Raw genomic sequence first — 25570 nt, 5'->3', positions numbered from 1 at the left:
CCAGGGATTGTTTAGGGATTAGTCAATAGGTGCTTCACGGCATAAATTAAACAAGGGCCACCATAGCAATTTTGGTCACATGATACCAGGGGAAATAAGTCACTGCAACTATAAGCCCAGAAGAAGATGCCAGCACTTACGTCAGACTGATGCCCAGTTGCGCTCTCTCTCTCTCCCCCTCCCTCTCTATCACTCTTGCTCTTGCTCTCTCTCTCTCTCTCTGTCACTCTCTCGCTCTCTCTCTAACTTGCCCAGCTGAATTCACTTTAATTCCAGAAAGAAAGTAACCGGGGTGCAGTCACACTGCAGCTGTTGAGCAGCCCCTAGCCTAGCTAGATGTACGTGTATGTGCGGACTTGTCCCTCTTGCTGAACGTGTGTTTTTGCGTTTATGGGGACTGGGGGTTAAGACCCTCCTCTTATAGGGTTATTGTTTTTGTGGACTAGGGATTTGAGACCCTCATCACGTCACGCTGAGGGGGTTGTCTGTCTGTGTGTGGAGGGGGTTATTCTGTGTGTGTGTGGAACCTAGCTCCAAGCTGGCAGATCGGGAGGACTCAGATTGCTCGGATCAGATGATCCATCTTCAGCTGACCGTCTCAGGGGACTGGCCAGCACCCTGTGAGTGAGCCTGCCCACCACCATAGTCTAGTTCAATCTAACTCCTCTTTTTCTCCTTCTCTTATCTCTCTAATTTCACTCTCATTCCATTCATTCAATTCTCATCATCCAATCTTTCTCCTTCCAACTCGCCATGCTCCTCTACTTCTCCTCTCCACTTTTATTTTATCATCTGCTCTTCCTCTACCTCTTTTGAATGCTTTGGTTGTAGGCTGCTGGATGATACTTTAGGTTTTATTGCTCTGCCTTATGTCTTTATGATTATCCTGAGTGTAGTTATGAGTTATTTATTGGCATATAGTCTTGATATTTGCTAGTAGGAGATATGGGCTGGTCGTTAAATGTGATCTAGTGAGCAGTTCTCCAACAGTTCAATCAACTAAATGCTTGAGATTATTTTATGCATATCCAGATATTCCAATCATTTCTAATGCTTGACATTAGCGTATGTCTCTTTAGAAATTTCAATCAACTCAAATGTTTGACTATCTTATGTATTTTTTGATTGAGGTAAGCTTATGAATGTATTTATTTTTATTTTTTCTAAAAAGTGTCATTTTGCTGGAGGTACTGTAGGCTATATCATCAATATAACTATGTTACAGTTCAAGTTTACAGCAAACAATTCAGGGTTGTCTGACTACACATAGGAACAAACAGAACTTTGGTAACATAGTACAACATCCCAAATGTGGGTAAATTATTGATTTGTAAGATCTGTGACCTCCATTTTGGTCTGTCAGAACCTCTGTGGAGCCGAGTCCAACTGAATGTTGCCCAGATTACGTAAAAGCCCTCTCAAACAGCTGTGGGGGATGACAGATTTTTATCCACTATTAATCAAGGCACTGTAATTATTCTGCTTTTGATCTTATTTTTTTAAATATTTAATGTGCTCTGTCTTCCCCTTCAATTGACACTGCCTTGCAAAAGTATTCACCCCCTTGATGTTTTTCCTATTTTGTTGCATTACAACCTGTAATTTAAATTTATTTTTATTTGGAAATCATGTAATGGACATACAGTGAGGGAAAAAAGTATTTGATCCCCTGCTGATTTTGTACGTTTGCCCACTGACAAAGAAATGATCAGTCTATAATTTTAATGGTAGGTTTATTTGAACAGTGAGAGACAGAATATCAACAAAAAAATCCAGAAAAACGCATGTCAAAAATGTTATGAATTGATTTGCATTTTAATGAGGGAAATAAGTATTTGACCCCTCTGCAAAACATGACTTAGTACTTGGTGGCAAAACCCTTGTTGGCAATCACAGAGGTCAGACGTTTCTTGTAGTTGGCCACCAGGTTTGCACACATCTCAGGAGGGATTTTGTCCCACTCCTCTTTGCAGATCTTCTTCAAGTCATTAAGGTTTCGAGGCTGACGTTTGGCAACTCGAACCTTCAGCTCCCTCCACAGATTTTCTATGGGATTAAGGTCTGGAGACTGGCTAGGCCACTCCAGGACCTTAATGTGCTTCTTCTTGAGCCACTCCTTTGTTGCCTTGGCCGTGTGTTTTGGGTCATTGTCATGCTGGAATACCCATCCACGACCCATTTTCAATACCCTGGCTGAGGGAAGGAGGTTTTCACCCAAGATTTGACGGTACATGGCCCCGTCCATCGTCCCTTTGATGCGGTGAAGTTGTCCTGTCCCTTTAGCAGAAAAACACCCCCAAAGCATAATGTTTCCACCTCCATGTTTGACGGTGGGGATGGTTTCTTGGGGTCATAGGCAGCATTCCTCCTCCTCCAAACACGGCAAGTTGGGTTGATGCCAAAGAACTCCATTTTGGTCTCATCTGACCACAACACGTTCACCCAGTTGTCCTCTGAATCATTCAGATGTTCATTGGCAAACTTCAGACGGGCATGTATATGTGCTTTCTTGAGCAGGGGGACCTTGCGGGCGCTGCAGGATTTCAGTCCTTCACGGCATAGTGTGTTACCAATTGTTTTCTTGATGACTATGGTCCCAGCTGCCTTGAGATCATTGACAAGATCCTCCTGTGTAGTTCTGGGCTGATTCCTCACCGTTCTCATGATCATTGCAACTCCACGAGGTGAGATCTTGCATGGAGCCCCAGGCTGAGGGAGATTGACAGTTCTTTTGTGTTTCTTCCATTTGCGAATAATCACAGAAACTGTTGTCACCTTCTCACCAAGCTGCTTGGCGATGGTCTTGTAGCCCATTCCAGCCTTGTGTAGGTCTACAATCTTGTCCCTGACATCCTTGGAGAGCTCTTTGGTCTTGGCCATGGTGGAGAGTTTGGAATCTGATTGATTGATTGCTTCTGTGGACAGGTATCTTTTATACAGGTAAGAAACTGAGATTAGGAGCACTCCCTTTAAGAGTGTGCTCCTAATCTCCGTTCGTTACCTGTATGAAAGACACCTGGGAGCCAGAAATCTTTTTGATTGAGAAGGGGTCAAATACTTATTTCCCTCATTAAAATGCAAATCAATTTATAACATTTTTGACATGCATTTTTCTGGATATTTTTGTTGTTATTCTGTCTCTCACTGTTCAAATAAACCTACCATTAAAATTATAGACTGATAATTTCTTTGTCAGTGGGCAAACGTACAAAATCAGCAGGGGATCAAATACTTTTTTCCCTCACTGTACACAAAATAGTCCAAAATTGGTGAAGTGAAATGAAGAAAAAACATTGTTTCAAAAAATTCGAAAAAATAAAAAACTGAAAAGTGGTGGGTGAATATGTATTCATCCCCTTTGCTATGAAGCCCCTAAATAAGATCTGGTGTAACCAATTACCTTCATAAGTCACATAATTAGTTAGATTGCACACAGGTGGACTTTATTTAAGTGTCACATGATCTCAGTATATATACACCGGTTCTGAAAGGCCCCAGAGTGCGCAACACCACTAAGCAAGGGGCACCACCAAGCAAGCGGCACCACGAAGACCAAGGAGTTCTCCAAAGAGGTCAGGGACAAAGTTGTGGAGAAGTACAGATCAGGTTTGGGTTATAAACAAATATCAGAAACTTTGAACATCCCACAGAGACATCCCACCATTAAATCCATTATTAAAAAATGGAAAGAATATGGCACCACAACAAACCTGCCAAGAGAGGGCCGCCCACCAAAACTCACGGACCAGGCAAGGAGGGCATTAATCAGAGGCAACAAAGAGACCAAAGATAACCCTGAAGGAGCTGAAACTCCACAGCAGAGATTGGAGTATTTGTCCATAGGACCAATTTAAGCCATACACTCCACAGAGCTGTGCTGTACGGAAGAGTGGCCAGAAAAAAGCCATTGCTTGTTCGCCAAAAGGCATGTGGGAGACTCCCAAAACATATGGAAGAAGGTACTCTGTTCAGATGAGACTAAAATTGAACTTTTTGGCCATCAAGGAAAACTCTATGCCTGGCACAAACTCAACACCTCTCATCACCCCGAGATCCTCATCCCCACTGTGAAGCATGGTGGTGGCAGCATCATGCTGTGGGGATGTTTTTCATCAGCAGGGACTGGGAAACTGGTCAGAATTGAAGGAATGATGGATGGCGCTAAATACAGGGAAATCCTTGAGGGAAAACTGTTTCAGTCTTCCAGAGATTTGAGATTGGGACTGAGGATCACCTTCCAGCAGGACAATGACCCTAAGTATACTGCTAAAGCAACACTCGAGTGGTTTAAGGGGAAACATTTTAAATGTATTGGAATGGCCTAGTCAAAGCCCAGACCTGAATCAAATTGAGAATCTGTGGTATGACTTAAAGATTGCAATACACCAGTGGAACCCATCCAACTTCAAGGAGCTGGAGAAGTTTTGCCTTGAAGAATGGGCAAAAATCCCAGTGGCTAGATGTGCCAAGCTTATAGAGACATACCCCAAGCGACTTGCAACCGTAATTGCTGCAAAAGGTGGCTCTACAAAGTATTGACCAGGGGGGGGGGGGAATAGTTACTCACGCTCAATGTTAACGTTTTTTGTCTTATTTCTTGTTTGTTTCACAATAAAAAATATTTAGCATCTTCAAAGTGGCAGGCATGTTGTGTAAATCAAATTATACTAACACCCAAAAAACATTTTAATTCCAGGTTGTAAGACAACAAAATAGGAAAAATGCCAAGGGGGTGAATACTTTCGCAAGCCACTGTATGCTGTATGCAAGTTAGGCACTACACCCCTTGTATAGCGGATTTATGTGCTTTATTTTAAGAAGTTATTTGGCCACTTTAGTTGTGATACAAACCTTATGGAAACATATAGGCCTATAGGCTAGGCTACATGAGGTGTGCAACTATGATTTGAAAAGTTGCAAAAATAGGCATTGTTCTGATGCTGGGCATCATTCACAAGTGATAATATATAATTAACAAGTGATAGGCTAGTATTGTCACCCATCAGACCCCTTGACTTCTTTCACATTTTGTTACGTTACAGAGTTATTCTAAAAATGAATTAAAAAGTTTTTTTGCCCTCATCAATCTACACACAAAATCCCATAATGACAAACCAAAAACAGGTTTTTAGAAATGTTGGCAAATTTATTAGAAAACCCCCCTGAAATAACACATTTACAGTTAAAATCGGAAGTTTACATACACTTAGGTTGGAGTCATTAAAACTTGTTTTTCAACCACTCCACAAATGTATTGTTAATAACAAACTATAGTTTTGGCAAGTCAGTTAGGACATCTACTTTGTGCATGACACAAGTAATTTTTCCAACAATTGTTTGCAGACAGATTATTTCACTTATAATTCACTGTATCACAATTCCATTGGGTCAGAAGTTTACATACAGTAAGTTGACTGTGCCTTTGTTTAAACAGCTTGGAAAATTCCAGAAAATTATGTCATGGCTTTAGAAGTCTGATAGGCTAATTGACATCATTTGAGTCAGTTGGAGGTGTACCTGTGGATGTATTTCAAGGCCTACCTTGAAATACATCATAGGACATCATAGAAAAATCAAAAGAAATCAGCCAAGACCTCAGAATATTTTTTTTAGATCTCCACAAATCTGGTTCATCCTTGGGAGGAATTTCCAAACGCCTGAAGATACCACGTTCATCTGTACAAACAATAGTACGCAAGTATAAACACCATGGGACCATGCAGCTGTCATACCGCTGAGGAAGGAGATGCGTTCTGTCTCCTAGAGATGAATGTACTTTGGTGCGAAAAGTGCAAATCAATCCAAGAACAACAGCAAAGGACCTTGTGAAGATGCTGGAGGAAACAGGTACAAAAGTATCTATATCCACAGTAAAACGAGTCCTATATCAACATAACCTGAAAGGCCGCTCAGCAAGGAAGAAGCCACTGCTCCAGAACCGCCATAAAAAAGCCAGACTACGGTTTGCAACTGCACATGGGGACAAAGATTGTACTTTTTGGAGAAATGTCCTCTGATCTGATGAAACAAAAATAGAACTGTTTGGCCACAATGACCATCATTATGTTTGGAGGAAAAAGGGGGAGGCTTGCAAGCCGAAAAACACCATCCCAACCGTGAAGCACGGGGGTGGCAGCATCATGTTGTGGGGGTGCTTTGCTGCAGGAGGGACTGGTACACATCACAAAATAGATGGCATCATGAGGAAAATTATGTGGATATATTGAAGCAACATCTCAAGACATCAGTCAGGAAGTTAAAGCTTGGTTGCAAATGGGTCTTCCAAATGGACAATGACCCCAAGCATACTTCAAAAGTTGTGGAAAAATGGCTTAAGGACAACAAAGTCAAGGTATTGGAGTGGCCATCACAAAGCCCTGACCTCAACCCTATAGAAGATTTGTGGGCAGAACTGAAAAAGTGTGTGCCAGCAAGGAGGCCTACAAACCTGACTCAGTTACACCAGCTCTGTCAGGAGGAATTGGACACAATTCACCCAACTTATTCTGGGAAGCTTGTAGAAGGTTACCCAAAATGTTTGACCCAAGTTAAACAGTTGAAAGGCAATGCTACCAAATTCTAATTGAGTGTATGTAAACTTCTGACCCACTGGGAAGCTGAAATAAATCATTCTCTCTACTATTATTCTGAAATTTCATATTCTTAAAATAAAGTGGTGATCTTAACTGACCTAAGACAGAGACTTTTTACTCAGATGAAATGTCAGGTATTGTGAAAAACTGAGTTTAAATGTATATAGCTAAGGTGTATGTAAACTTCCGACTTTAACTGTACATAAGAATTTAGACACTTTACTCAGTCCTTTGTTGAAGCACCTTTGGCAGCGATTACAGCCTTGAGTCTTCTTGGGTATGACACTACAAGCTTAGCACACCTGTATTTGGGGTGTTTCTCCCATTCTCTCAAGCTCTGTCAAGTTGGATGGGGAATGTTGCTGTACAGCTATTTTCAGGTCTCTCCAGAGATGTTAGATCAGGATCAAGTCTGGGCTCTGGCAGGGCCGCTCAAGGACATTCAGAGATTTATCCCAAAGCCACTCCTGTGTTGTCTTGGCTGTGAGCTTAGGGTCGTTGTCCTGTTGGAAGGTGAACCTTCGCCCCAGTCTGAGGTCCTGAGCGCTCTGGGGCAAGTTTTCATCAAGAATCTCTCTGTATTTTGTTCCGTTCATCTTTCCTTCGATCCTGACAAGTCTCCCAGTCGCTGCCGCTGAAAAACATCCCCATAGCATGACGCTGCCACCACCATGCTTCACCGTAAGGATGGTGCTAGATTTCCTCTCGACGTGATGCTTGGCATTCAGGCCAAAGAGTTAAATCTTGGTTTCATCAGACCAGAGAATCATGTTTCTCATGGTCTGAGAGTCTTTAGGTGCCTTTTGGCAAATTCCAAGTGGGCTGTCATGTGCCTTTTTCTGAGGGGTGGCTTCCGTCTGGCCATTCTGCCATAAAAGCCTGATAGGTGGACTGCTGCGAGATGGTTGTCCTCCTGGAAGGTTATCCTATCTCCACAGAGGAACTCTGGAGCTCTGTCAGAGTGAACATCAGGTTCTTGGTCACCTCCCTGACCAAGGCCCTTCTCCCTTGATTGCTCAGTTTGTCCAGGAGGCCAGCTCTAGGAAGAGTATTGGTGGTTCCAAACTTCTTCCATTTAAGAATGATGGAGGCCACTGTGTTGATTTAAGGCTGCCAACATTTTTTGGTACCCTTCCCCAGATCTGTGCCTTGACACACTCCTGTCTCGGAGCTCTACGGACAATTCCTTTGACCTCATGGCTTGGTTTTTGCTCTGACATGCATTGTCAACTGTGGGACCTTATGTAGACAGCTGTGCGCTTTTCCAAATCATGTCTAATCAATTGAATTTACCACAGGTGGACTCCAATCAAGTTACAGAAACATCTCAAGGATGATCAATGGAAACAGGAGCTCAATTTCGAGTCTCATAGCAAAGGGTCTGAATACTTATGTATATATACAGTAGTGAGAAAAAGTATTTGATACACTGCAGATTTTGCAGGTTTTCCTACTCACAAAGCATGTAGAGGTCTGTAATTTTTTATCATAGGTACACTTCAACTGTGAGAGACGGTTGTATCAAATACTTGTTCTCCCCACTGTATATATATATACACATTTGCAAACATTTTTTAAAACCTGTTTTCGCTTTGTCATTATGGGGTATTGTGTGTAGATTGATGTAATTTAATCCATTGTAGAATAAGGCTGTAATTTAACAAAATGTGGAAAAAGTCAAGCGGTCTGAATACTTTTCGAATGCACTGTATGTGTGAAATTTGTTTTGATTTAGAATGGACCTTTATCATGCACCTGTATTGAAAAAAGGAGCAGAGGGTAAAAATACATCTCTTCAAATGCATCTATGCACTTAAATAGCGAATAGAGGATGCTTATCCGTGGTTAATTTTCATGCCAGCCAGGAAGGCTATACTCCTGTTGTAAAGATTAGCAATGTGCTTAATATTAGGAAAGGTGAGTAATAAATATAGTAGGCTTAGCCTATAGAAAGCTGATGGGATCCTCCTCTTTTTAGTAGAGGCCATCACTCACGCAATTGCATAGCCTATTGAAATGTTGCACAACATGTTTTCATGGGCTCTTATGAAGTGTTTGATTAGATTTTTGATTACATTTGCATTGATGTCAGAGTGATTAGAGGGACAATAGAGTGCTGTGTACCAGGCAGTTAGCAAGTTTGGTAGGCTACTAATCAGCAGCATCAGAGCTTGGAGAAGCCTAATTGCCAAGACTCGTGACCGGCGGTGTGGCGGTAATACGGTCACCGCAACAGCCCTACTTATACCTATCCTTCACATATACCAACACTAAAGGATTAGGGGTAGGGAGTGTATTGGAACCAGCTGTGTGTTGATGCTGTTTCAGGTGAGTTTTAGTGACTGTGTCTGTGTGTTTGCTGTGTCAAGGTAACTCCCAGCGGGTGGAGATGCCCAGGAGAGAGATAGAGGTGGTGAAGGGTCAGATGGTAGTCCTACAGGCCTGGTACAGCCCCACATCTGATATTGGCAGGAACAGCGTCATCTGGAACTTCATGGCCAACGACTCCAAGCAGGTATGTAAGGGATCTCCTCTTCCTCAGACATCATGCATGGTTTCCACAGAAACCACTGTCGCTGGATCTTTTCTGATGAACTTTTCCCTGAGATGTTATGTCCCTCTCGTTGGTGATTTGTTGGTGTGTGGTCTGAAGGAACAGACTAGTGTTGAAGAAACTGTTTATGAACTGTTGATGAAGCTGGTTGATTATTTCAGGGCTGGGAGCGGTTCTGCTCAGGTGTCAGTCAGTTTTAGTTTATTCTCTGAAGTACCGGACCAACCTCCCATTCTCAGTAATCCAATTCCCTTCTTGTAATCCCAGATCTGGCCAGGCATTTTAGCTGTTCAGCCATGCGGCAGGTAGCCTAGCGGTTAGAGAGGGTTGCCAGTTCGAATCCCACGTTCGACTGGAAAAATCTGTCGATGTGAGCTGGATGCCATTCCCTGCTATTGAGCAAGGCATTTAACCCCCTACAACAACAGGTGCCCTGTGTGGCAACCTCCTGCACCTCTCCAATACCTATATGTGTGTCTTTTGGTGGGGTTGGGTTAAAAGTGAAATTTCGGTTGGATCTTCTGTGCAATTGACCAACAAAATAATCTTAATCTTAATGGCATGTACAGTACAGTGCCTATAGAAAGTCTACACCCCCTTTAACTTTAAAAAAAACATTTTGATGTATACCATAATTGGATAAGTCTCCACCCCCTGAATTAAAACTTGGTGGAAGCACCTTTGGCAGCCATTAGAGCTGTGAATCATTTTCATTAAGATTCTACCAGCTTTGCACTCTTAGGGCAACATATATCCATTGTTTTTGTCAAAATTACTCAGGCTCAGTACATTTAGTTGGGGATCATTGATAGACAGCAATATGTAAGCCTTGTATCGGATTTTTTTTTAAAGGAGATTTAAGTCAGGACTGAGACTCAGGAACAGTCAACACCTCTTGGAAAGCCATTCTGGTGTGTCTTTTGAAAAAACATTAATTGAATTGTACCGCAGAAAAATAAACCTATCCAAGGGTCTTCAGAAGACTAACTTTTTACCTGGGCTTTGCTCCTTTCATATTTCTTTTGATCCTAACAAAACTCCCCAGTCCCTGCCGGTGACAAGCATACTCATAACAGGGTGCTACCACCACTTTACTTGAAAATACAAAGGGATCAACAACATTGCATTCACTCCATATTACTGGCCTGTATGACAAAGTGAAAAGAAAGAAACCTGTGTTCAAAAATCCACTCCAAATCATCCATTCTGTTCTGTTTTTCAGTGAGACAACGACATACATTTTTATACCAAAGACACACCAGAATGGCTTTCCAAGAGATGTTGAGTGTTCCTGGGTGGTCTAGTCTCAGTCCTGACTTAAATCAGCTTAAAAAGGTTTGAATATCGCTGTCTATCAATGATCTCCAACCAAATTTAATGAGCCTGAGCAATTTTGAAAAAAATGATGGATATATGTTGCCCTAAGATTTGTGCAAAGTTGGTAGAATCTTAATTAAAATGATTTACAAATGTAATGGCTGCCAAAGATGCTTCCACAAAGTATGAACTTTATTCAATTATGATATTGCAGTTATAGAACATTTTCTTAATTTGGAAAATGTTCTATAACTTTCTTTCATGTAAATGTGCAGTAGGTTGTGTAGATCTGTAGAAAAAAATTAATTTAATCTCTTTAGATTTAATTTTAAAACAACAAAATGTAAAAAAGCTTAAGGGGTGTAGACTTTCTACAGGTACTGTATGTACATAGAGCAACTTTTTTTATACACATTACAGACAACAAAAGGAGCTTCTTCACACACTAGAATATGTAAAGCTGAACAGCTCAACATGGAACAATGCACTGATTGGAGACTACATAGTTGAAAGCTGTCAGATCTTTTTTTGTGCTTAAATATTTATTGAGTTTTCACACAAAATGAAAAAATATATGATAAAGAAGATTAATAGTTCAAAATTGGTTGGTTTACCTCTAATCTCGTCCACCAGCCGGCTCTCTCTGTCGAGCCGTCTGGTTTCACAGCACCTCAGTGCATCCCAATCTAGCATAACCCTTAGAACCTTCCCCCTACATTGGGGAATTCAAAGTGCGTACGCATCTTAGAAATGGGAAAATCTGAAAATACGCATCTTAGAAATAGTTTTCGCATATAAACTTTATATGCCCAAACTCAGAATCAATTGGTCTTCCCAAAGATAACATGGCCAGTGTGATAGATCACAGCTGTAGCAGGCTCGCTCCCACTCCCGCCTCAATTTAAATAACCACACCTCTTTCAAGTCCCACTTTGTGGCACAGTGTTACCAGGCTCTATGTGCCAGACATTTGAGCCTGGGGATGAGGTTAGTTTACCTCCACCTTTTAGAGTTTAGCTTATTTATAAAAAAAAAAAAAAAAATGTAACCATTATTTAAGTAGGCAAGTCAGTTAAGAACAAATTATTGTTTACAATGACGGCCTACACACGTAGTTGTGTGAGACTATATTAGGATTATTCTCAACATCAAGCCTGATGGCTCTTTACTTTTATAGATACAGACAAAATATGTGGTAACAATATGGCACTAACAATGTGGCTGTGTTGCATGTATGTCCTGTATGTTTAGAAAACGTGTGTGTGTGTGTGTGTGTGTGTGTGTGTGTGTGTGTGTGTGTGTGTGTGTGTGTGTGTGTGTGTGTGTGTGTGTGTGTGTGTGTGTGTGTGTGTGTGTGTGTGTGTGTGTGTGTGTGTGTGTGTGTGTGTGTGTGTGTGTGTGTGTGTGTGTGTGTGTTTCTTCAGTGATAATCTCAGTAGTTTCACTGGCCATGGCCTGTGAGCTTATCTCTAACAGAAAATCAGTCTAGAAATTCTAACTCCACCATCTGCACATACATATCAGGATTATCTTCATGAAGGACGTTGACTTCTGTTATAAGGTTAATCTGTGTGGCTGTGTAGACTGTCTATAGATGACACCGAAGATCGTATTTCAGCTCAATATCAGTATTTTATATCTAGAGAACCAGTATTTCTGTAGTTACTTGCATTGGTTTTCATTACAACAAACTCTCTCGTGTTGCAAAAATGCTAGTCTCTCTCCTCGACAAGCAACACAAATGCTGGCTCGAAAAAGGCTAACAATATGTAGGGTTTAGATACAATATGCTGGCGCTACTAGAAGGCTTCTATGGAATGGAGTACTCATTCGTGTAAAATAATTGCTGACAGTACATTTGGTTCCTGAATTGCAATAGGGAACACGATCTACCATTGCATTCCCTATTGTAAACTATTTCCCATGTCTGTCTGTCTGTCTGTGCAGGTCATCTCCTACAGTAATGGTGAGCCAGGGATAGGTAGTCCTGAGTTCAGGAAGCGTGTTGGGTTCAGCCTGTCCATGCCCTCGTCCAATCTCTCCATCTACATCAACAACACCCAGGAGTCAGACTCAGGACGATACCTCTGCAATGTCATCATCCCTGGAGCCGCCGGTCTCTCTGGAGAAATGCGCCTTAATGTCAAAGGTACCAACCGGACCGGACGCCTAGATTCTGGCACTTTCCAAAAATGTTTTTTGGGCCAGGCCTCAGATGGAAACACAAAAGTGTAAACTGTACAGTTTGTACATATGCACTGGGCTGTCTCTATAATATTTTCCCACAGCTTCAACAGATGGAGAGAGAGTGTTGGCAAATTTCCTTTACCTTGTGCAGTGTGGCCACCATTCTTAGAAATACAGTACCCTGTTCAATTGAAATGGATTAATACAATACTTCAGGAGGTCAATAGGGGGTAAATTGTAGTAGACCAAATCCTTTCATTTGTTTCTCTCTTAGCTCTTCTGTTGTTTCTAACTATCTGTTCTCTCTCGCTCTCAGTCCCTCCCTCGCCTCCAGTGTGCACGATGACTGGGTCATCTGTGCTGAATGGCAATGTGACACTGAGCTGTAAGTCCAGTTCGGGCAAACCCATCCCTCATTACAAATGGACCAAGAATGCCCCCATGTCAGAGGTCTTCTTTTCCCCCATGCAGAGTGAGTACTCCCTTATCTTTACCAATAATGTTAGCCAATCCCATTACCTCTCTGCCTCAGTTACGTTTCATCATAATACTAAGTAGTCCCAATCAGAATGGATTCAATTCTTATTGAGTGTACAAAACACCTTTCTAATATTGAATTGCACTGCCTTTTGCTCTCAGAACAGCCTCAATTTGTTGGGGCATGGACTCTACAAGGTGTTTAAAGCATTCCACAGGGATGCTGGCCCATGTTGACTCCAATGGTTCCCACAGTTGTGTCAAGTTGGCTGGATGTGCTTTGGGTGGTGGACCATTACACATTGGAAACTTTTGAGTATGAAAAACCCAGCAACGTTGCAGATCTTGACACACTCGAACCGGTGCGACTGACACCTACTACCATATCCTGCTCAATGGCACTTCAATCTTTTGTCTTGCCCATTCACCCAATCCATGTCTCAATTGTCTATATCATAGTTTTCACCTGGTCAGTCTGTCATGTAAAGAGCAGGTGTTCCTAATGTTTTGTACACACTGTATGAGCTAAGGATCACTCACCAATGTATAGCACTAAACCATGTGATGCAGAGTAGCCACAACTAACCAGCACTGAAAACACCTGCCACTACTGTGGATGGGTGCAATATCATTTTAGCCAATGCAAACTGTCCTCTTCACAGCAGCTTCATATTGGTTATTGTAGTAAGGAAACCTAGTCAGTTGTACATCTGAATGCATTCAACTGAAATGTGTCTTCTGCATTTAACCCAACCCCTCTGAATCAGAGAGGTGCGGGGGGCTGCCATAATCAACATCCACGTCTTCGGTGCCCGAGGGAACAGTGGGTTAACTGCCTTGCTCAGGGGCAGAACGACAGATTTTTACCTTGTCAGCTCGGGATTTGATCCAGCAACCTTTCGTTACTGGCCCAACGCTCTAACCACTAGGCTAACTGCCGACCTGCCTGTCACTAAGATAGTCAAAATGAAAACTAAAATAGATAAATTGATACGCTCTTTAAGTAATACCTAGCTTCTAAATATGCATTAACATTGACATAAGATGGAGATAATTCCAAATGAATAACAAATATATAGTTTCAGAGATTCAGATTGATCTGACAGCGTTTACACAGGCAGCCTATAATACTGATATTTTTCCACTAATTGGTCTTTTGACCAATCAGATCAGCTCCTTTGCCAATAGAATCAGAATTGGGCGGCCTGTGTAAACACAGCCATAGTAGCATATTGATCTTCCATGTTTTTACTGGTAGATGTGTTCAGAAAACCCATTCAGGGTGCATTCTCCCATATGGTGTTATCTCTCCTAACCTTCTCCTCTGGCATGTATTGCCAGGGGGTTCGCTTGTTAACAACTCTGTGAGTCAGGCTAAATGTTGAGGACTAATGTGTGGTGTGTTGGCGCCTGGCGGTGGGATTGCGGATTCTCTTTTTTTTCTCCCCGGTGAGTTTATTTTCTTTGAAATGCCATAACATGCATCACTTAATCCTCTTTATAGACTGGGAAACGTCACCACATACACACTGCATGCTCATGTCAGACTTGCAGAGGGAGAAAAATATAAAATTGAGGTTTATATCTGATACGATATTGCACATATGCCTGTTATATTGTATTATTTTGTGAAGAGTTGTAGAAATACAGTGGAAACAATTATTGTGAAAGCACCAGCTGTTTCTGAGCAATAATGAGGCTTACACTGATTGACCCAAGTATTGGAATAGCTCCTCCTCTGATCTCCTCGCTTCTTCTATAGATCACCCATCTAATACACTATCTGTTTCACTGCCTGATTGACACAATATCCAGGACTATGGGATTGAATGCACCGCCAAACACACACAGACAAATCTGCATAATCTCTAGGAGTTGAAAACACTCTGATCCTCTGTATTTTTCTCTTTGACCTGGCATATGCTCTCTGTGACATTGAGCCTCCACCCCTGTGCTCTACTGGCATTCTAAAGGGCACTACTTTCGACTAATCGTAAGGGGTTGGTATTATCAAACGCAAGTGTTAATTTTGATCGTTTTGGTCCAGCAGTAGGCTAATTCTTTTCGACAAATTTGGCAACTTTGTTGTTTTATGGTAATAACTTTGTCAGTGGTGGCACATTGTGTAGCCTAAATTGCCTGTATGCCCATGGAACAAGAGATGCGATTTATGACACCATGTGACCCGATTCTACCTAGAAGCATTGAAGCAAATAGTCTGCTTGTTTAATTTCATTTGATTTAAAACCAAGCTTATATAAAATATTCTCTTTCGTAATGCTATATCAATGTAACTGCAAATGTAATCATGCTTATAGAACAATTGACATATCCATGCATGGCTCGCACATGATGCAATGCAATTTACCCTACTGTAGCCTATATAAGGCCTTTTCCGCTTACGAAAGTGCTGTGTAAGATAATTCCATATTGAACCCAATTACTTACTTATAATGTAGACTGCATACATTTCTAACATTTAGCAAATAAACTAGATACATTTCTGTTATTACTATTAGGGCCTATTAGGTCACTGTTGGTTTTGAAAAAACTATACTCCACAAATCACAATGGACTAGGACGAACATTCATGCCCTTCCACTGAATTGGAATTAATGACAACACACAATGTCAAAGTCTGTGCATGCCTTGAAGCCACCACATTTTATACCATAGAGCATGTTAAAATTAGCTATGGAGTGGTCAAGCCCTTGCCACAAGCCATCCCTTTTACGTCACCTCCAGGTATTGCGTTCCGGCGTGAAAATGGCAACAATATTTCTGACACACCGTGTGAGCTATTTTGGTTTGTTAAAATAGCGAGCTTCCCTCAATCAATCAGCATGTGTCTCTTGCTTCAATCTAAGATGCTGGGTTTATATTGTGTTCCCAGTCTCTCCTTCTCTCCTACCTCTGTCTCATCACTCTTTTCTTGCAAACTTTTGCAACTATCAACTCCCTTGTAAGGGCTAGGGGTTGATGTCTCTCTTCCCTACTTAATCGCTCTCTCTGTACCAGCCCTTCTTCTCTCAGTCACTGTCTCTGTTACTCTTCTCTCCTGCATGACCACAGAATGGAGAGCCTGCCCCTCGCCCTTGCTTGTTCTAGGGTTCATGGGTAAGGGTTTCACAAATACACCCCCAACCCACCACAACCCCTCTAGGATGCAGAAGCCTGTAGAGCCCCACAGCCTATTTAATATTAGAGCTCGCCAGCTTGTAGTCCTAAAAAACAGAAGTGCGTTATCTCTGGTTTGTCCAGCCATTCCTATAGGGGAAATTAATTGGGAAAGAATGGAGTTTTGGGATAATTGGTGAAAATAAGGTCTGAGGTTAACACAGGCTTATACGTTTTGATCTATGAGATAATATCAGTCAGTTAACATGACTTTTTAGAAATTATGAAGCCTTTAAGTTTGTGTTTTGATTACAACATTCACAAATGTGGCGTTAGCTGACAAAGACTATCTCATAGAACAAACCGTATAAGATATCCTAAGCCTTTGTTTACCACAAACCTTATTTTCGGCGTTTATCCAAAAACCTTCAAAAAGAAAACATTCATCTGAGTTTGTGCCTACGAAAAGATGCCATTACTATTGCTCTCTATAATTTTGCTGGTGTCACCCCAACCCCCCATCCCCATGTAAAAAAAAAACTGCCCCCCACTGGACAGACACAGCTGTAAAGTTGAACCTTTAGAAGAATTTAATATGTTATTCATCCAAAAGCATGTCTGTGTTAATCCTCACCAATGACTTTGCCTTGTATACATCTGCATTGCCCTTATGAGCTCAGTCGATCTGAGATTACATGTCTTTGACCAGGCTGGTTAGGCTTGCGTGATAGAACATTTTTCCTTTGGTATGGATCAACTGATACCACCCTTTGGTCCTTAGCCATCTGGCCATGGCCTGAAAATGAAACTACTTTAGAACATAGCAACCACTGAACTGTAGGTTAACCTGTTCATAACATGCTCAAATAATACAATGTAAAAGTATGAAAATCCACAGTAATTAATATGCTAATATAAAATAAATGGTAAATGACTGTAAAGGCAACAATAAAGTCAAGTAGTGAAGGTAAAGGTAGGCTACATATTAAGGCCATAGATAAAGTGAAAGCCTCAACTTTCCCACAATGGCTGTCATTGGTCCATTGCATCGAATGATATACATTCAATGATTCAATCAAACTATGATTGCAAGGTGCACTCTGCTGCATTTGCTGAGATCATTGAGTTTGGATTGAATCCAGAATAAGTGTTTCCTTTTTGTCTTGTACGTAGACTAAGATTGTGTCTTAACATTCTGAATGTGTATGAAACATGAAGGTGCACAATTAACAGTTGGCACAAATACTGTCAGTGTTCTTAGATCTTGCCTGTAGAAATGTTGGTGATAGTCACTTGCTACTGTAGTTAGTACTGTAGTCAGTATTACTGTAGTTATTTCCTAGTTTGATTTCAGTGTATTTTTTATCAGTACAATACATTCTTGGTATATAGAGATTGGTGATATCAGATCACCTACAGGTCTGTCTTTGGATCTTGATTGCAGTGACATTTTGAGAATCTGCCAAGAATCTGAATGAGCTGATCTGTCGTTAATCTGTAGCAATTCCGTCTGGTTCCTCTCGTCAGAGTTACTAATGGCAGGTGCCTATTGAACACACCTACAGGCACGTCCATCTGGCACAGAAATCACTGTCAGGCCATGTACTTAGTATAGTTGTGTTGAATCCTCATTGACGCAAATGATATCTCCCCAAGAGGCTTTGTTTACTCTGAAATGAAAGTATGTATTTGTATTGTTTATTATGGATGAATGGGTAAGGGTTGGCAGCAGCTACTCTTCCCGGGGTCCAGCAAAATGAAGGCAGTTTGAAGTAGTAGCACCGTTGCGTTGTGTAGTCTGTGTGCTTTGCGTGCGTAATTATTTTCCCCCACCCTCCCAGAGAGAACAACAGATGGTGCATGCTGAGTTTATCAAACAAGAATCCCAGCCAGCAGTTCACTCCTATACTTTGGGAAAGGGACAAACAGCTGTTTGTCACAATGACAATTTAGGACAGAGGACATTGTATGCAATAGTTTATTTATAGGATTTTCTAGTCTGGTTATTAGTAAAGGTACTGATATCCTATTGTGAACTTTAGCTTCTCTACTTGAGCGGCGCTGGTTGAGTTACTGGGTTGCTTTGATACACCATTTATGATATGCATCAGGACATATGATGAAGATATATCCATTTGTTTTCCCTCTTGATTCTTTATATTGGTATATATGGGTGGAGGCTCCAGCTTCTCAAGTCATAGACTGTTCTCTCTGCTACCGCACAGCAAGTGGTACCGATGCACCAAGTCTGGAACCAACAGGACACTGAACAGCTTCAACCCCCAAGCCATAAGACTGCTAAATAGTTAACCAAATAGCATTGACCCCCCTTTGCACTAACTCTTTTGACTCATCACATATTCTGCTGCTACTGCTTATTATCTATCCTGTTGCCTAGTAACTTTACCCCTACCTATATGTACATATCTACGTCAATTACGTCATACCCCTCCCTGCACATCGACTCAGTACTGGTACCCCATGTATATAAAGTGGCTTGCGAACGTATTCACCCCCCTTGGCATTTTTCCTATTTTCTTGCCTTACAACCTGGAATTAAAGTAGATTTTTTGGGGGGGTTTGTATCATTTGATTTACACAACATGCCTACCACTTTGAAAATGCTAAATATTATTTATTGTAAAAAACAAAACAAGAAATAAGACAAGAAAACTGACAACTTGAGCGTGCATAACTATTCTTGGGTGTTCTTGGGGTGATGAGAGGTGTTGGGTTTGCACCAGACATAGCGTTTTCCTTGATGGACAAAAAGCTCAATTTTAGTCTCATCTTTTTTTTTTTTTTTTTTTTTTCACCTTTATTTAACCAGGTAGGCAAGTTGAGAACAAGTTCTCATTTACAATTGCGACCTGGCCAATATAAAGCAAAGCAGTTCGACACATACAACAACACAGAGTTACACATGGAGTAAAACAAACATACAGTCAATAATACAGTAGAAAAAGTACCTTCTTCCATATGTTTGGGGAGTAGCCTAGTGGTTAGAGCGTTGGACTAGTAACCGAAAGGTTGCAAGTTCAAATCCCCGAGCTGACAAGGTACAAATCTGTCGTTCTGCCCCTGAACAGGCAGTTAACCCACTGTTCCTAGGCCGTCATTGAAAATAAGAATTTGTTCTTAACTGACTTGCCTAGTTAAATAAAGGTGGGGGGGAAAAAAAAAAAAAAAAAAATGTTTGGGGAGTCTCCCACATGCCTTTTGGCGAACACCAAACGTGTTGGCCTATTTTTTTCTTTAAGCAATGGCTTTTTTCTGGCCACTCTTCTGTAAAGCCCATCTCTGTAGATTGTACGGCTTAAAGTGGTCCTATGGACAGATACTCCAATCTCCGCTGTGGAGCTTTGCAGCTCCTTCAGTGTTATCTTTGGTCTCTTTGTTGCCTTTCTGAATAATGCCCTCCTTGCCTGGTCCGTGAGTTTTGGTGGGCGGCCCTCTCTTGGCAGGTTTGTTGTGGTGCCATATTCTTTCCATTTTTTAATAATGGAATTAATTGTGCTCCGTGGGATGTTCAAAGTTTCTGATATTTGTTTATAACCCAACCATGATCTGTACTTCTCCACAACTTTGTCCCTGAACTGTTTGGAGAGCTCCTTAGTCTTCATGGTGCCGCTTGCTTGGTGGTGTTGCAGACTCTGGGGCCTTTCAGAACCGGTGTATATATACTGAGATCATGTGACACTTAGATTGCACACAGGTGAACTTTATATAAATAAACATGTGACTTCTGAAGGTATTGGTTGCACCAGATCTTATTTAGGGGCTTCATAGCAAAGGGGTGAATACATATTCACCCACCACTTTTCCGTAGCTTATTGTTTCAAAAAATTTTAAACAAGTTATTTTTTTCACTTCACCAATTTTGACTATTTTGTGTATGTCCATTACATGAAATCCAAATAAAAATCTATTTAAATTACAGGTTGCAATGCAACAAAATAGGAAAAAAGCCAAGGGGGGGTGAATACTTTTGTAAGGCGCTGTAATTATCGTTGTGCATTTATTCCTTGTGTATTATCTTTCTATTATTTTTCTATTTTTCTCTCTGCATTGTTGGAAAGGGCCCGTAAGTAAGCATTTCACTGTTAGTCTTCACCTGTTTTTTATGACGTGTGTGGCAAATACAATTTGATTTGATTTGGAAACACATCTGATGAAAATATTCTCTTGTGACATTTCCAATCTGATTTTGAGAGGATTTGCTTGATAAGACCTGCCCCACATATGTTTATTATTCTCTAGTATCCCCAGTGTTACATATTTACAATAGAGCATCCCCATGCCAGCTATGACAAGTGGACCAAAGCAACTAGGATTATGTAAACTGAGTCCAGCTGTGAAAAGCCACAGTTTCTTCTGATTCATCATTGTGGAGATTCTTTGTCTGGTGTTTAACCATTTGCTAGTGAGGTCTCTCCATATAACCACATTATTTATCCCCGGGACAGAAAAGAGTGATATCATCAAAGAGGATCTGTACTGGTATAAAGAACACTGGGCACATACTGGTTGACTCAACATTGTTTCCATGTCATTTCAGTGAAATTACGTTGATCCAATGTGGAATTGACGTCTGTGCCCAGTGGGATGTCACTCCCTAGGACCAGGAAACCCCTCAATACTTATAGCTTCGGAACCAAGAGAGTATTGTACTTGGTAGAGTGTGTGGTCTAATTATGTTTGTATACATATTGTAGCTACCCTTGTGTTACCTAGTGTAACTGTCTACATTACTGTAGATTGAGAGTGTGTTTGAAATGTGTATAACGTTCTGTGCACTGTACATCATCAACATATTCATGTACTGTAGAGGCAAGAGTGTGTTGTGTAACACTGTCTTTCTCTTTCAGATGAGAGGCAAGGTACCCTCAGGTTGAGTAACCTCACTAAGAGCATGTCAGGGAAATATGTGTGCCGAGCTAGCAACACTGCCGGTTCTGACACTTGCTCTATCAACCTGGAGGTCTTCACCTGTACGTGTAGCAAAGTAACACACACATTCTCATATTAGTACATACAGACTGCTAATGTTTCCTGTTTGAAGCATCTCTGTGTGTCCTCTTCCACAGCCTCTAATTCTGGAGCGATTGCTGCTGCTACTCTGGGGTCCATCATGGGACTGGTAGCCATCATACTCTTCCTCATCTTCATGCTGAGGAGGAGAGACCACGAAGAGGAGGAGATAGCCAATGATATCAAGTGAGATTTTTTCTGTGTTTGTGTGTGTTATCGGAAAATCAGGTGCAGTTGTTAAACACCACGGGATGTACAACTACTAGGACTCTACCATGGACAATGCAGGTGTTCTAATTCCATTTCTGCAGGTTGATGGTTGGAGGATGTGTGTAGCATGTGATATGATCTTGGTTGGTGTTTTCTCATTGGCTCTCTGTCTATCCATCACAGGGAGGATGCCCAGGCACCCAAGCGTGTTTCCTGGGCAAAGAGTGGCACAGGCTCAGACATCATCTCCAAAAATGGCACGCTGTCATCCATAGCCACGAGCCCCCATCCGGGAGACCCCCAGCAGCTCAAAAACTTCCCCTACCCCACTGCACCGGCCTCTGACACAGGCTCTGTGCTCAACGCCTACCGCCTTCGGCCTGGAGAGCTCAACCCCCTGCAGGGCCTCCCAGGGTACATCAGTGGCACACTTCCACCCAGGCACACCAGACCCCTCTGTGTTGCTAACAACATTGATGCCACCTATCCACAAGGGCACAGTCGACCCCCCAGTTCTAACCACATCAGTGGGACTCCACCCCCTGGCCACACCCGGCTCCTCAGCACTAGTATCATTGTTGACACTCCTCCCCATGGGTTCAGTCAACCACACAGTTTTAACCATGTTGGTGTCACCTCTCCACATGGGTACAGCAGACCCCATAGTTCTAACAACATTGGTGCCCCCTCCCCCCAGGGGCACAGTCGACCCCCAAGTTCTAACAATATCGGCGCCCCCTCTCCACACAGGTACAGCCAACCTCCCAGTTCCAACCACAGCCGACCCCCCAGCATCAGTAGCATGCCTCACTATGGACACAGCAGATCCTCCAGTTCTAACGGTGCCCCACTTCATTCCCCACCTGGATCCCATTCCCCACCTGGCCACAAGGTCACAGACCCCGACAAGACTGAGGGGGCCCAGCCCCAGGTACCGCGCCCTCTCACCTCGCCCATCAGCTCCGCCACCCTGGCCCGTATGGGTGCTGTGCCCGTCATGGTGCCCGCTCAGAGCCAGGCTGGATCACTGGTATAGCCCACTGGAGGGTCTCCCGTTTTACTACTGAACACAAAAAACTGAAGCAAATGGATAAAGACTTCCTCAAAGGAACATTGCATAGAGTAGAGAAGGATTTGCTTGGAATTAAAAACACTTTTTTATTGTGATCGTTCAAAATTATGTTCAGAGTAGAAAGAATAGCTCATGCTGAAGAAGACACTTGTGGAATCCCCTGTATTCAAGTCTGCACAAGTTCAAAGACTTAATTGATTTGTTTTGATTATTTTAGCTGTTTTCAAAATCTTTTTTGCTAAATGTTTTTGCTTTTATTTGCCATGCTCGGATTCTTTAAGGTTAAAACAAGGCCTATTCTATATTCTTTAAGGCCTTTTATAAACTGGGTGGTTCGAGCCCTGAATGCTGATTGGCTGACAGCCGTGGTATATCAGACCGTATATCTTTTTACTGCTCTACGTTGGTAACCGATTTATTATAGGAATAAGACACCTTGGGGGTTTGTGGTATATGGCCAATATACCACGGCTAAGGGCTGTATCCAGGCACTCCACTTTGCATCTTGCAGAAGAACAGATAGTCTTGGGATATTGACCATATACCGCATATACCCCCCCCCCCCCCGGGGCTTATTGCTTAATTATTCTCTAAAACACTTTTGTAGCAAGTTGTTTGTGAAGAGGTTGTTGAATCGGTATGCAGTGCATTTGGAAAGTATTCAGACCCCTTGACTTTTTCCACATTTTGTTATGTTACAGCCTTATTCTAAAGTGGATTATATGAAAATGTATCCTCATCAACCTACACACAAAACCCATAATGACGAAGCAAACTGATTTCTAGAAATTTTTGCAAATGTATATAAAAAAAACTAAACATAAATACCTTATTTAAATATGTATTCAGACCCTTTGCTATGAGACACTAAGTTGAGCTCAGGTTCCATCATGTTTCCATTGATCATCCTTAAGATGTTTCTACAACTTGATTGGAGTCCACCTGTGGTAAATTCAATTGATTGGACATGATTTGGAAAGGCACACACCTGTCTTTATAAGGTTTCACAGTTGACAGTGCATGTCAGAGCAAAAACCAAGTCATGAGGTCGAAGGAATTGTCCTTAGAGCTCCGAGACAGGATTGTGTTGAGACAGATCTGAGGAAGGGTAGGTACAAAAACATTTCTGCAGCATTGAAGGTCCCCAAGAACACAGTGGCCTGCATCATTCTTAAATGGAAGAAGTTTGGAACCACCAAGACTTTTCCTAGAGCTGGCCGCCTGGCCAAAATGAGCAAGCAGGGGGAGAAGGGCCTTGGTCAGGGAGGTGTCCAAGAACCCGATGGTCACCCTGACAAAGCTTCAGAGTTCCTCTGTGGAGATGGTTGTCCTTCTGGAAGGTTCTCCCATCTCTGCAGCACTCCACCAATCAGACCTTTATGGTAGAGTGGCCAGACAGAAGCCACTCTTCAGTGAAAGGCACAACAGCCCACTTGGAGTTTGCCAAACGGTACCTAAAGACTCTCAGACCATTAGAAATAAGATTCTCTGATGAAACCAAGATTGAAATATTTGGCCTGATTGACAAGCGTCCCGTCTGGAGGAAACCTGGCACCATCCTTACGGTGTAGGATGGTCGTTGCAGCATCATGCTGTGGGGATGTTTTTCAGTGGCAGGGACTGGGAGACTAGTCAGGATCGAGGGAAAGATGAACAGAGCAATGTACATAGATCCTTGATTAAAACCTCCAGAGCGCTCAGGACCTCAGACTGAGGCGATTGTTCACGTTTCAACAGGACGACCCTAAGCACACAGCCAAGACAATGCAGGAGTGGCTTCGGGACAAGTCTCTGAATGTCCTTGAGTGGCCCAGCCAGAGCCCAGACTTGAACCCAATCTAACATCTCTGGAGACCTGAAAATAGCTGTGCAGCGATGCTCCCCATCCAACCTGACAGAGCTTGAGAGGATCTGCAGAGAATGGGAGAAACTCCCCAAATACAATTGTGCCAAGCTTGTAGCGTCATAACCAAGAAGACTCTAGGCTGTAATCACTGCCAAAGGTGCTTCAACAAAGCATCTGAATACTTATGTAAATGTGATTTTTCCATAAATTTTTTATACATTTGCAAACATTTCTAAAAATCTGTTTTTGTTTTGTCATTATGGGGTATTGTGTGTAGATTGATATGGGGGAAAAAACAATATAATCAATTTTAGAATAAGGCTGTAACATAACAAAATGTGGAAAAAGTCACGAGGTCTGAATGCTTTCCAAATGCACTGTATTTGACAGGTTTGACTTATATACATTGTGTAAAATTGTTTGTTATATGCCAGTTATGACATGTTGACATGGACATTGATAAGGGAGGTGTTGTCTGGAGAGAACATGCTCATGAACTCACATCATGTTGACACTTGAAAGCACATCACTGCCCAGAGATGGGTTAAACATTTAACTTCACACACACGCAAATACCTGATATACAGTAAAGCACACTCCCTTAGTCCTCCTTGACAGTCTTCTTCTCAGGCCAACTGTTCATGTTGATTTGTTACAACTCCAGTAAAACCTGCCATACATGCTCTATCCAGGTATTTTATAGAATTTCAATACTGGAAATGTTTAAAGACAAAGCGTTGACCCATACTTGTATATCTATCTAATAAGAATGACTTATATTACAGAATATTGTGGTTTTATCACATTCATGTATACTGAGAGAATATATTAATCTTAATTAGGTAGTTGGAATGTATAATTCATTTATGTTTGTTCAATGGCTGAGATTCCTGCATTTTAAATATTTTTCCCTTAACTCAAAGGCCCAGTGCAGTCAAATGTGATTTCCCTGTGTTCTGAGGTTGGAATAATACTGTGAAATTGTGAAAATGATCATGGCCGTTCAGTGTAAGAACAATTTTTTTCCACATCGAACAGGAATTTCCATCACAGTAGGTATATAATTGTTACCCAGAAATAATTTGAAATTGAGAAAACGGCTGCATTGGATCTTTAAAACTTTAAATAAAACATGGTTTATCGTAATGTAGTACCATAGCTGAGAA

General features: G+C 41.7%; 1 protein-coding gene across 2 annotated transcripts; it reads left to right on the top strand.

Moving 5' to 3' along the window:
- The first annotated feature begins 277 nt into the window (after nt 1–277).
- Nucleotides 278–25550, top strand: esamb (endothelial cell adhesion molecule b). 2 transcript variants are annotated; one of them, XM_071357431.1, is made up of 7 exons: nt 278–620; nt 8963–9108; nt 12412–12613; nt 12968–13123; nt 21114–21236; nt 21333–21462; nt 21670–25550. In XM_071357431.1, the coding sequence occupies exons 1-7, from the start codon at nt 575–577 to the stop codon at nt 22520–22522; spliced, it is 1656 nt and encodes a 551-aa protein (XP_071213532.1). In that variant the 5' UTR covers nt 278–574; the 3' UTR covers nt 22523–25550. The 2 variants fall into 2 exon arrangements, with proteins under 2 accessions (XP_071213532.1, XP_071213533.1); XM_071357432.1 differs by lacking the exon at nt 278–620 and adding an exon at nt 10370–10482 and having other exon boundaries at nt 8996–9108.
- The last annotated feature ends 20 nt before the right edge of the window (nt 25551–25570 follow it).

Source organism: Salvelinus alpinus, chromosome 21, assembly GCF_045679555.1.
Source record: "Salvelinus alpinus chromosome 21, SLU_Salpinus.1, whole genome shotgun sequence".
In the NCBI taxonomy this organism is placed as follows: Eukaryota; Metazoa; Chordata; class Actinopteri; order Salmoniformes; family Salmonidae; genus Salvelinus; species Salvelinus alpinus.
Note: the sequence above shows the minus strand (reverse complement) of the source record. Positions and strands in the feature narration are given on the sequence as shown.

Excerpts from the sequence above, each read along its gene's own strand:
- esamb (XM_071357431.1), top strand. The coding sequence starts at position 575 with ATGATCCATCTTCAGCTGACCGTCTCAGGGGACTGGCCAGCACCCT. Across the intron at positions 21,237-21,332 it reads CAACCTGGAGGTCTTCACCT|CCTCTAATTCTGGAGCGATT; the intron begins GTACGTGTAGCA and ends CCTCTTCCACAG. Across the intron at positions 21,463-21,669 it reads GAGATAGCCAATGATATCAA|GGAGGATGCCCAGGCACCCA; the intron begins GTGAGATTTTTT and ends TATCCATCACAG.